This window comes from Aphanomyces invadans, assembly GCF_000520115.1.
Source record: "Aphanomyces invadans strain NJM9701 unplaced genomic scaffold supercont1.25, whole genome shotgun sequence".
Taxonomy (NCBI): Eukaryota; Oomycota; class Saprolegniomycetes; order Saprolegniales; family Verrucalvaceae; genus Aphanomyces; species Aphanomyces invadans.
The window spans coordinates 299,406-310,979 of record NW_008580170.1 but is presented as its reverse complement, the minus strand read 5'-3'; the positions used below and the strand labels follow the sequence as shown (position 1 = coordinate 310,979).

General features: G+C 54.2%; 5 protein-coding genes across 9 annotated transcripts; 3 read left to right on the top strand and 2 right to left on the bottom strand.

The window, feature by feature from the left end:
- Positions 1–97: 97 nt before the first annotated feature.
- H310_10235 (hypothetical protein) lies at positions 98–652 on the top strand (the record flags this gene model as incomplete). The annotated part of the gene is made up of 1 exon (XM_008876557.1): positions 98–652. One exon carries the CDS (start codon positions 98–100, stop codon positions 650–652), a length of 555 nt encoding a protein of 184 aa, XP_008874779.1.
- Positions 653–3,773: 3,121 nt separating this feature from the next.
- H310_10234 (hypothetical protein) lies at positions 3,774–4,031 on the top strand (the record flags this gene model as incomplete). Its single annotated transcript, XM_008876556.1, has 1 exon — positions 3,774–4,031. The coding sequence occupies one exon, from the start codon at positions 3,774–3,776 to the stop codon at positions 4,029–4,031; it is 258 nt and encodes an 85-aa protein (XP_008874778.1).
- A 650-nt stretch (positions 4,032–4,681) lies between these two features.
- On the bottom strand, positions 4,682–7,796 carry H310_10232 (sodium/hydrogen exchanger 3). 4 transcript variants are annotated; one of them, XM_008876551.1, is made up of 7 exons: positions 7,571–7,796; positions 7,380–7,505; positions 7,063–7,324; positions 6,775–7,006; positions 6,390–6,714; positions 6,163–6,300; positions 4,682–6,109 (listed from the first exon to the last, which is right to left on the bottom strand). In XM_008876551.1, exons 1-7 carry the CDS (start codon positions 7,751–7,753, stop codon positions 5,801–5,803), a joined length of 1,575 nt encoding a protein of 524 aa, XP_008874773.1. In that variant the 5' UTR covers positions 7,754–7,796; the 3' UTR covers positions 4,682–5,800. The 4 variants fall into 4 exon arrangements, with proteins under 4 accessions (XP_008874773.1, XP_008874772.1, XP_008874774.1 ...); XM_008876550.1 differs by having other exon boundaries at positions 6,163–6,714; XM_008876552.1 differs by having other exon boundaries at positions 4,682–6,300.
- On the top strand, positions 4,683–7,440 carry H310_10233. 2 transcript variants are annotated; one of them, XM_008876554.1, is made up of 2 exons: positions 4,683–6,593; positions 6,636–7,440. In XM_008876554.1, the coding sequence occupies exon 1, from the start codon at positions 4,708–4,710 to the stop codon at positions 5,434–5,436; it is 729 nt and encodes a 242-aa protein (XP_008874776.1). In that variant the 5' UTR covers positions 4,683–4,707; the 3' UTR covers positions 5,437–6,593; positions 6,636–7,440. The 2 variants fall into 2 exon arrangements, with proteins under 2 accessions (XP_008874776.1, XP_008874777.1); XM_008876555.1 differs by having other exon boundaries at positions 4,684–6,593; positions 6,643–7,440.
- A 1,581-nt stretch (positions 7,797–9,377) lies between the features above and the next one.
- Positions 9,378–11,058, bottom strand: H310_10231 (hypothetical protein). Its single transcript, XM_008876549.1, has one exon. The coding sequence runs from the start codon at positions 10,912–10,914 to the stop codon at positions 9,466–9,468; it is 1,449 nt and encodes a 482-aa protein (XP_008874771.1). The 5' UTR covers positions 10,915–11,058; the 3' UTR covers positions 9,378–9,465.
- Between the last annotated feature and the right edge of the window lie 516 nt (positions 11,059–11,574).

Genomic DNA, 11,574 nt, shown 5'->3' with positions numbered 1-11,574 from the left:
TCGCTCCTCTGCTGATGCCAATTGCGTGATAAAACTCCAACAAGACAATGCAAGACCGCACATCTCAGTCAATGACACGGACATCCAAGCTGCATGCATGGAGCACAATATTCGCATCCAAGTCGTATGCCAACCCCCCAATTCACCTGACCTTAATGTTCTCGATCTCGGGTTCTTTCGCGCTCTCCAAACGCTGCAGCAGCGACAAAACTGCAAAACGATTGAAGAGCTTGTTGAAGCCGTCAAGTCAGCTTGGACAGACATTCCCATGGACAATCTCCAGAGAAACTTCTTGACGCTACAAAGTGTCATGGTGGAGGTCATCAAAGCTGCCGGTGGGAATGGTTTCAGCATTCCACACATGAAAAAAGCTCACCTCAGCCGCCGCGGAGAACTGCCAGAAGCGGTGACGTGCCCCCGGGATGTGTACGAGAGTGGGTGCCAAAAGCTCCAAGAATTTGACAGTGTGAAGGCTCGAGCCACACTAGCTGACGAGGTCCTTGCACAGCACATCGACACGACAATCGAGATTGCTGAGGAAGCCATTCTGTCCTCCAACAACTTCAGTCTCCAATTCATCCTCAGTACTGATGGCCTAGAGCACGAGGTCAACGACGACGGAGACTTGCATCATGTCATGTATTACTTGTGAGAATGTATTTCATCCAAGAATGTATGTTTTATCTTGATTTACGATCTGTTGCAACTTTTTTGATTGTGGATTTTCGTATGGTGTTGCAACTAATATGAATAGGAGGTAGTACTTCAGATTAACTAATACCTCAAGCAGCATACAAATGAATAATGGATCACATCTTCACCACGCCTCTTAAGTCGACCTCGCCTTTTGAGGACATTTACAACAAAAACAAGCCGAGGATATGATGCCGACATCGTCATCAAGATTGTGAGGTGACTTTGGATATACACGATTCGACAGCAAATCATCCGTTCGGCAGTGTTGCGAAAGAACGAAGGATAGCGTACAATAAACATTGTCAATTTTAATCGAGCATGATACATATTGTGCTTCATTGTAGCAGCACAAGCATGTTCACAAGGTAACAGAGTGTCCTGCCATGCTCTGCATGAACAACTTCGCACTGGTATTTCCACGGAGTTCGCGGAAATTTTCGAGAATGCGCCCCAATGTAGTAGGATCCAAGCCACCTCACAGCATGTACATATTGTGCAGAATGCGATCACAGTTGCTTCAACAGTTCTCCACGTATCCAATGCGTTGACCTGCAAAGTTGGTCAAGTACGAGCGAACCGTCATACATTGCTGCACTATGCCGCCTTGTGTCGAAAGGTATCTATTCGAATGCCGGCTGGAAATTCGATGAATAGACAATGACCACCATGTAAAAGAAGAAAGCCATCAAGGGCGTCAAACCAACGATATCCCGTCAGCTTCAATCCATTCTTGCTTCAAAATCACTGCCCTCCGGAGCTCAAATTCTTTGCAAATTACGAGAAACTGTATACGACAACGGCATGATTCCAGTTGGAGACAGCCTGTTCGTCCGTAATTTCCTTGAACAGTACCTCACTGCATTCGAAGTGATATATATTTGCTACCTTGCGATTTTCTCGTTGCATCTGTCTATTTTGCGATAATATTTCTCCCAGAATCCACGCAGAGATGGAGTTCGACGTCGAAAGGATTTGCTGTTCTAACGCAGTACGTAGTACAGTGTCAATTTGGACGGCACATAGTTGTATCGGCGAGTCCAAAATTGCGCACGCGCGGTCGATATGTCGGCAGATTCGTCTTCATACTAAGGCCAAGTCACTTGACAGAACCCTGCTCTCGAGTATGCGTGTTGTGTACAGCAACAGGTAAAGTCAGGGCGATGTTTCTTCGGAAGACTCTGCGTCCTCGAAATTCGCCGCTAATTGTTGAAGTGTGCCCACCTGAAGCAGCCAATCAGTACACAAATCTATATTGTGTCGACCTGCGCTCGAGAGAGCTCATGGATGCAGTGTATCGATTGCGACGCAATTTGAAGTGTCCCCGTCTCGGCGTCGACGTTTGTACATAACCCCAGCAGCGCACAGGCCATAGTGGTCCTGCCATAGTGGGAGAACTTATAAGTGCTATCACCTCAGCACGATCGCTGTTCTATTTTGGCGTCGATTCGGCTTCGCCTGTTTTGAACAAAAGTTGCAAGGCATACTATAACCAAAGCTACGGTGTTTCTCGTTGTATGTTTTGTGCCTGATTTTGGTTCACTTAACGTGTTCGTCGCTCATTGTAGCTGAGTGAAGCCCACGCGATGCCGCATTTCGTCCTCTGGCAACATGTATAGCGTGAACCACTCCAGCTACTCTTGTATCACAATGAATCAGCTCTCTCCCCTTGTGCGACGGGCGCCGTGGAGGCTTCTGTGCCCTCGACGAGAATTACCCCCGCCAAGCCGAAACCGGGTCCTTCACCGTTCATTACTCACGACTACTGGGGTGATTTGGTGCATGTCACGTTGATATTTTGATGAGTGAACCGTGATGAGGTGACGACAGGCCGTCCCCAACACGCGTATTTCACCACCACAGATCAACGGCGTCCTTGGGGATAGCATCGGGTTTTGCATCCAAACTGACGGGCGCCTCCCATACGCCAACACGCTGCGCGTTTCTCCGCATGAATTATGTTTCACACTTCCACCGGCAGTGTTCCGAACGCGTCGACGAAACAACCTCGTTTCGAACGCGTGCCGTTCTGAACATATTTCAATACAGTCGTATGTACTAGTAGTAATGAAAGGCTAGAACGGCATATGATATGTTCACTTCCTCTGTGTTGCACAGGGTCAACCACACAGCGCCGTCAGTCACATTTATACGCTACTCGCGTGCAGCGATGGTCAACTTGCCATGGACGATGCCGTTGTCTTCGCCGCTCACTTCCACGTTCTCTCGTTCTGAGCTCAAACGGGCAATTTCTTGTCAAATAATAGTTGCAGATCACCAAAATCTCCCTCTGATTGGCTAGATTTTCAAAATCGAAACTGGTGTGGACCAATTGGATTGCACCGATGGCGAACGATGTCTCGCTTCACGATGAATGTCGCCGACACGATCGATACCGTCTCGGTGGTGGTGGTGGATGGCGATGAAGCACCCGCGCCACCCAACACAACCTACTTCTTTGTGATCCCTGAAGTGTTCGTCTACGTCAACTACTTTGATGACTTTGGGCCACTCCACCTTGAACACACTTTTCGCTTTTGCACTGTCTCACGCACTCCCGACTGCCAAGAAAGCCAAGTCGCGCTTGCTTGTACAAGGGGTCAGCTCTGGCCAACACGGTACTTCCATTATACTCGTCGTGTCAAGTTTCCAGCCTACCGGTCCGTAGGTCTGTTTTCTTGGGTGCTGGGGCGTTGCTTGCAACGATAAAATTGCAGGAAAATGCTCTGAAGCCGTTCCACGATCTCAATCTACCCCCTTTTCATGATGCCACGGAAGGAGCATGCCCCGTTCCAGCAGTCGCCGACGTCGTGCGTAAATTCCACCGTGCGCTTCACCTGCAATGAAGGCCTCGTCACTCTCGGGCCTCTTGCGACTGGCGAGCTGTAGTACAACTCGTGATAAGCATTCAAGATCGACGAGACCCTCCATTATGAAAAGGTTCAAAATGGAGACTTGAACTGGATCAGCCCAAAGTTGGTTGCGTTTACCGCGCCGCAAGCCATCGCCACGGTAGACGCGACCACCCACCCGCCGGCGTTCTTCATTCCATCCTTTCTTCAGACCACGTGACGCTTGTGATGTGGCTGAACGAAGCGGTGTACGACCCATCCCCGTTTGTACAGGCAGGCATTGCCCATTTGGACCTCGAGTTTCCAGATGGGACGAAACCACCCCGCGACATCCTGAAGCAATTCCTCACAGCATTTGCAGCCACCTCCGGCGCTGTCGCGATACATTGCAAAGCGGGACTTGGGCGCACAGGAACGTGCATTGGGTGCTACATGATGAAGCACGATGGGTTCAAGGCAAATAATACCATCGGGTGGCACAGGTGAGACCAGATGCGCTCGTGGACGGAGGCGCATCATGACTTTGGCACAGGCTATGTCGCCCAGGGAGCGTCATCGGGAAACACAATACTACATGGTAGACATGGAGCGTTTGATGACTAGGGACTCGACGCCGCAGAGCACCAATGGTCATGCGACGAACGGACCAACGCCGCGGAATCGCTCCTTGCAGGTGTGGCGGCACCATAGTGCACTGGACTGAGTTCCAACTTTGGTCATGGCGCGAATTCACCTCGGAACTCCAGGTTTTGATGACGTCCAAGGGTCTCGAGAAGTGAAGCACCAAGGCGACCTCCTGCTGGCGGCCAAGCGAAGACATATCGAGGGGCGAGATGACCTTACGTCGACCACAGCTCACGTCGTGCGGAAAACAGGCTGTTGAGATTGCGCCGATGCAATTCTCTCTCGTTGTCCAAGCATTGTCGCTTCTCGCCGCCACCGTCGTTGGTGGTCGGAGGCAAATCGGATGCACATTCGCCGAACGTTCGGTTGGTTACAAGAGCACTGCAGAGTGATGGTAGACCGCCATTCACACTAATTTAAAATAAACCGATTTGAATTGACTTACGAATTTCAAGTGAAATGAGGTGAATTTAATTCGGATTGTTGCGACGACGGGTTTGGCAACTCTGGCATTGTGGAGGTCAGGTGTCTCGATCGCATGAGCGCATTGGGCAATCGCCGCGGTCCATCGCCGTCGACAGGTCCACAGGAAGCATCCAGCGCCACCGAGGACCTTGTGGTAACCCCGTGCATGGGATTACTGCGTCCTAAACGATTCCTGCCTGATGAAAACCAACAGCACGATGACGGAGACGCTGTTGCCTCCCCCGCGAACAAGAAACGAGCTGTCGTCGAAGGCAGCAAGTCCGCTTCATTTCCAACGTTGCCGTACCCATCGTCTGCCGCACACCCTCAGTACCCTGCCACGCTACCCAGACTGAGCTTGCCTAAAATCAACCCCGTGGTCCTCGTCTTGAAGAAGCGACCTCTCGACATCATTCAGGACGTCCCGCCCACAAACATCCCACAGAACCCACCGCACCAGCAATGTCCCCAGCAACCAAGTCGCCTGTCACAGCATGAACAGCCCCAGCAACAAGCGCCAAAACTAACGCCACCACCACTCCAGTCCGAGAAACTCCAATCTGTCTTGCGCGGACTCGTCCATGTCGCGCAATGCCCGGACGGGTGCTCCAACAAACTTTGCCAGTCCACATCAGGATTCGTAAGCAAGGTCCGCACCCATCTGACGTCTCAGCCAGCATCGCATGACCGGTCGGGGTGTGGCGCGTGCAAATTGTGGAAGTCGATCGTGGACGAACACGAGAAGGACTGCCTCGACCCCCATTGCCCCATTCCGCTCTGCAAGCGGACGCTGTACATGTGAGTGGCGTCAATCGATGCCGATGGTCGGTGAACCCATTGCCGACCTGTCGGAACCTCTACCCCCCCCCCACTCGTGCCCACAAAAAAGGATTTTCTACGACGGCCCATCCCTAGCCTCCCCGACAACCCCTGCGGAGCTTTTCGTTGCAGCCTTCCCGCCCGTAGCAAGCCATGCCGTGCCTTTCCGCTCGCGTTGACCCGCCCAAAAACCCTTCCCCCGAATGCCATCTTGTCTTGAGATGTTGGAAAGACTCGCGCGATCCACTATAAACATGGTGCCGCAGTTCGAGCCGACGTTAGCCTGACGATAACCAGCGGCAACGCCACTTGGATGATCCAGTTCGATCACCAATATATCCGTTAAGTTACATGCGGCCCTTACTGCCCCTTTGCGATCCCTCTCGAGGAGCTTTATCGGTCGGGTCGCTGCGATGGCCAAAGAACGGCATGAGGTACTTTTCGTCCACTGACGTCCACAGCCCCTGCATGCCACCGCCATTCGTGGACATGTCGCCACCATGGCGCCGTCGCATCGTCGACGCGTCGTCATCGTCCGTCTCTTCCGTATCGGTCTCGTCCAAGAGCTTGACCGCTTCTGGGCGAAGCGATAGAATCATGGACGTTTTCGCAAGCCCTAAAGTCGTGAGGAGCGGGCCCGTCAGCATCCCAAACACCTACGCGCATCACAACCCGCACGATGACTCCAACTCGTGGCGGAAGTGTGTACCAAAGTTGTGCTCATCACAGTAAACAGTGTGCTGCTCTTGATCACGCCAGCATGGTCCGAGTGGATCGTCCACACATTCAGCGCCAGCGCAAACGCGATTGCGCCACGAAGGCCGGAAAACCAAATGACGACCATGTACTACGTCGGCAGCGTCGAGTAAGGCAAGTCAGGATCGACGTTACGCATCAATGCACAACATTCCAGACGAGATGGCGGGACACACGTACCGACAGCGGAATCTGCTCCTTTCGCCCGACGTTGGCGAGGCCGCAGAGGGGAAACGTGTTGGCAGCCCGCGCCACGACGAGAATGACCAATTGCCACCCGATGAAGGCCCAGTCCCACTTGAACGCGCCAGAGTACGCCACAACAGACACCCCCAAGTACAAAAAGATAAAGTTCTCGGCGAGGAACGCGAGCGTGCTGAGGAGGTGCTTGAGAGCAGTTGCGCTTTCCTGGCTGATCGTGGTCAGGTGGTAGTGGCTCATCAGCACACCGCTGAAGAAGAGCGCGACGATGCCGCTCAGCCCTGCGAGGTCGCCGACGACGTAGCTACACACGAAGGAGCGTCAAGGATACATGATGTCGCATGGTGGCCACAACAGGACGCACCTGATGTAAGCAGAGAGAAGAATGATCGAGATCTCGTAGGTCGGGTAAAGCTGCAGCGCTGGATCGGCATGTTTGAGCAGGAAGGCTGAGAGGAGGCAGACTACGGCAGCGAGCAAGATCGACCCAAATAAGATGACAATCACTTGGAGGATGACATTGGATGCGGCGTGCGAGTTGATCTCATGCACGCCCTGGCGAATCGATTCTTGAAACAACGTGAATACAACGATAGCTGCCAAATGCAATCAATGCACGAAAGTGACAGAGGAGTGGCGGCCATCGACGTACCGACGCCGTCGTTCAGCACGCTTTCCCCAAACACGAGATTGAACAGCATGGGCGGAGCATCTGACTTTTTGAACACCGAGAGAGTCGCAACGGGGTCCACGGCCGAGATAAGCGACCCGTACAAATATGCTTCCGCAGGCGTCAGCGACGTGATCCACCCGAGGTGACCGAGCCAAATGAGCGCTCCTCCTGTGACGAAAGTCGCGACGAGAGTTCCAACTATCGCGAGAAGCAAGATGGTCGAAAAGTTGGAGAAGAAACCCTGCACATACAACGTGCATTACAAGCGTGGAAGGGTATGAGATGGGGTCGCGCACCCGCTTCTTCATGTTGAAGCCGGCTTCGAGGATGATGGGAGGTAACAGGCCAAAGAACAGCACTTGCGGATTCAGACCCATGGCATCATCCTGAACGGGCGTGAAGAACTTGAGCACCACACCAAACTAGACAAACGTTGCATTAATGATGGGTGGCCGATGGTGGGGAAGATGCATCCAAGAACACGTACGCAGAGGCCAAAGAAGATGGCACACGCCGATTCAGGGATAAACCATTGCTGGGCAGTCGATCGGTCAAGGCGGTACGCAAGGAAGACAAGGATCAGCTGTAGGACAGCGCATACAAGCAGCTCAAGCCCCGTCCACGTCTGCTCTTCATGGGCCTTCAACGCGTTGAGCTCACTTGGCACCATGATGCTCCTGGGAGTGTGTTGAATGCGATGGATTTGTTCGGTACAATTACGTGGAATATTTCACTTGAATTATATTGCATAATATAGCTCCATTCAAACACTACAAATAAAATAGTCGCGTTTGCACCAATGAAATCGTTCCGTTGGCGGGTTGAAGCGACAATAAGGCCAGCGGAGCGAGGCAATGGCACTGCTTCAGAGGCCAACGCAGCGTCCTCGACGACGGTGAACTGGCACTCGATGTTGTCCTGAGCTGATACAGCCTCCAGGATGTGTGCGGCAATGGTTATGGCCTGGTGGCCTAAAGAACTCGACGCTACAAGGATCCATTGGTCCCACGACGCTGGTCGCGATCGGGGCTCATACAACGCACATCTAAAGCTATCGGGGGATAGCTCGCGTGCTTTACTTCAACTCGTCGCGACGTGGCGTCCAACAGACAAGCGTTGACTCAGCACATGCAATGATCCTTCAAAACACAATTTGGGGACGACCGCCACCACGCATCTACCACTGCCGCCTGCATTTCTTTAACAGGGCAAATGGAATCCTCGAAGTGTCCGAGTCGACATGACAACACCCATCGTCCAGAAATATTGCATACTTCACGATTACTCTTGAAAGCAATGCAGGTGTTTGCTCACCACAATCACAAGTGGAAACGAATTGCTTCTAAAAGATACCAAGAAAGCCATTTTGGCGACATCGCTATCGCAGTGCGTGCGAATCTCCATCGTCCGATCCAAGCTCTGATACGTGATTTTGATGAGCCCCCGTTGGCATTTTGTTCCTGCGTTGCATGGGCGAGTGGATGGCCACGTTCTGCGAAGTGGTTCTTACTACGGCGATGTCCGCAGACTACGCTAGTTTGGGATAGCGAAGCCAAGAACGGTCGTGTGATCGATTGTCGTCCAGTTGTTGCTACGTTGAGCAGGCGTGCATAGCGTTTGATTCGTGGCCTCGATGTCGGCACTCTTGATCGGTTTCCTCTCACGGGGAGAACTCGACAGTGTTCGTACGTCGTGGACATCAAGCAGTCACCCGAATGTGCTATCCCCAGTCTCGCGTGGGGTGCCGCCACTTAGCAGACTGCTCGTGTCGCGGCATGGATGGAGAAATGTCAGAGTCTCCGAGGAGGTGTTCTCCGCGACGTGTCATCTCTTGGAGGTGGACGGTACGATCTGGACGACGTACTTCGGTGCTTTACTCCTCGCGTTAGTAGATCAACAACACTCACTTGAAAGGTAGAGTTCCTGTGCGACGAAAGACAGTGCATTCCCCTCCATGACGCCGTAGCGATGCACGTGGCGAAAGGTCGGTCAGTCCTTACCAGGGTCACAGAGATAGATGCCAGCAACGGAAGGATCAAAACACGATGAAACACGACAAACACGAGCTCTTCGCACGAATGTATTTCGATGGGTCTTGGCCCCGGTACCGCCGACGTCTAGACCACAAAAGGTGACAAAGTCGGTCTCATGATTGCAGGGGCTCTTTCACCACGCCTCGTCGAGCCGTGATGTGGCGCCACAAGAGCGCTGTTCTCCATGCCAGACAGCACATCTCCAGCGCGACTTCGCGCTGGAGGTGATGTGGTGCTAACAGCCCCACGATGGACGACGCAGGAATTAGTTTTGGTGAGATTGAAAAACGGATAAGGCGACGACTAAGCGCGTGAGGTGGGGCGAGCGAATGGCTGGGGAGAACGGCGCTTAGCACGTGGGGCGACGGCTGTCGTTGAGCTTGCCGTCGCGCAAGATCGTGCCGACGTTGACGCGGCCATGACCGAAGCGGTTGTTGGGCCACGACGCGTCGGCGGTGCCGCCGCAGTTGGGCGCCCCAAGCAATTTGCTGTTGTCGCTCAAGATCCACTTCTTGGGCTCGGTCGTGTTGAGATCCTTCTGGTCCGTCGTGGCCGTCAAGTACTTGAACACTTGATCGTACGAGACCGTGCTGTCAACGCTCTTGATAAGGGCGACGACACCGGCGACGTGAGGGGCCGCCATGGAGGTCCCGGCCATCTCGACGTACTCGGTGTTGGACGCAATGCCGACGGAGCGCGTGTAGAAGCCGGGGGCTGACACGTCCGGCTTGACGTACGACGACGCGCCGTTGGTGGTCTGGGGACCCTTGGACGAGAAGAACGCGAGCTTGTCCTTTTCGTTGGTGTACGACCCCATCGCGCCGACACTGATGACCGTCTTGTACCCGCCGGGGTTGCCGACGCTGCCGCACTTGGGCCCGGCGTTGCCGTTGGCAAACACAGGAATGATGCCGGCCGCCTTCCACGCCGCGACGGCGTCTTCCATCCACGGGTTGTACCCACTGTCCGCCGCCCACGAATTGTTGACGACGTGGGGGCCCTTCTTGCAGTCGGCGCCCGTGCCGTCCGCCTTGGTGGGGCACAGCATGAACTGCGCGCACGTCAACATGGCCTCGGTAGTCCCATACCCCTCGTACAAACCCATGCACGCGATCCACTGCGCCCCCGGGGCTACACCGATGCCGTTCGCACCGACCATGGTCCCAATCGTGTGCGACCCGTGGCCTTGCGAGTCCCACGGCATGGCCGTCTTTTTGTACGGGTCGAACCAGCCCAAATCAGAGCGCCAGCTGGCCTTGATGGCTTCGTGAGTGTGCAGCGCGCCCGTGTCGATGGACCCGACAATCGCGCCCTTCCCGGTCGAGTACTTCCAGATCTCTGGGGCGCCGACGGCTTCCACACCCCACTCGTTGGCAGCAGCGGCATCGCGGCCGTTCGACCCCGACAACACCTCGGGGATCGAGTAGTCGTTCGAGTTCAAGTCCACGTACGTCACGGCCGATGCCGCTGTCAGCACGTCCAACGTCATCTTGGTCGCGCCCGAGATCAGCGCGGCGCCCCCAATCGGCAACGCCTTGACCGTCACGCCGGCGCCGACGACGCTCTGGAGCTCGGCCACGTTCGCCATGGACGCATTTTGCAAGAACTCGTGGACGAATTCGCGGGGCGACGTCGACGCGGCCGCGCCCTGCTCCATGCTCACCACGTCCAAGGGGAGTTTGACAAGGATGTCGACCGACCTCGTCGACTCGGTCTCAAAGTGGCGAAGCACGCGAGTGTTGATAGTGATGGCCGACGCCACCGACGCGGCGGTCGCAACGATCAAAGCAGCGTTCATGGTACTTGTGCAGGGCGAGGCAAACAGTTAATGTGAGGTTGGGATGTACTTAAGCCTCGCGTGTGCAGCACAGCTCAACTGGTCCGATGCGGCGACAGGTGTGTTCGATGTGCCGCTTCAGCTGATCTAGGTCCTCCCTATAAGTTTACCTAGGTCATCCACTCGTTATCCATGCAAGTGCAACAAACATCGATGAAGCGCAGCACCATAGAATGGAAGGCCTTGAATCCCGAAACAAACTCCATACACTTGTAATCCTCTCATTCCGATTCGTCCTTCCTCGCAATAGTCATGTTTCCGCGTACGCGATCGTTCGCCTCACCACCCTATACCTTGATGCTTCGTCGTCGAAGCTTGTTCGACACGGCATGGTGCTGTAATGGAATAACGATGGGTCCATCGCCTCCGAACATTGCGCAATTTGGATTAGAATACCGCAGACTGTTCTCACGAAATGCACCAACACCCCTCGTGTAGCGACCAAAGGACCTAACTAATGATGTCGCGACGTCGAGTGTGCGTGGTCTGTAGAAGTCGGCAGCTAGCCGCACCCGCACCCGCGACAAGGCAGCTAGGCGCACCCGCACCCGCATCCGCGACACGGTCGCGTGAGAACTGCATAGCGATCTTTAGCTAGAACGAGTTAACGATGACAATTGA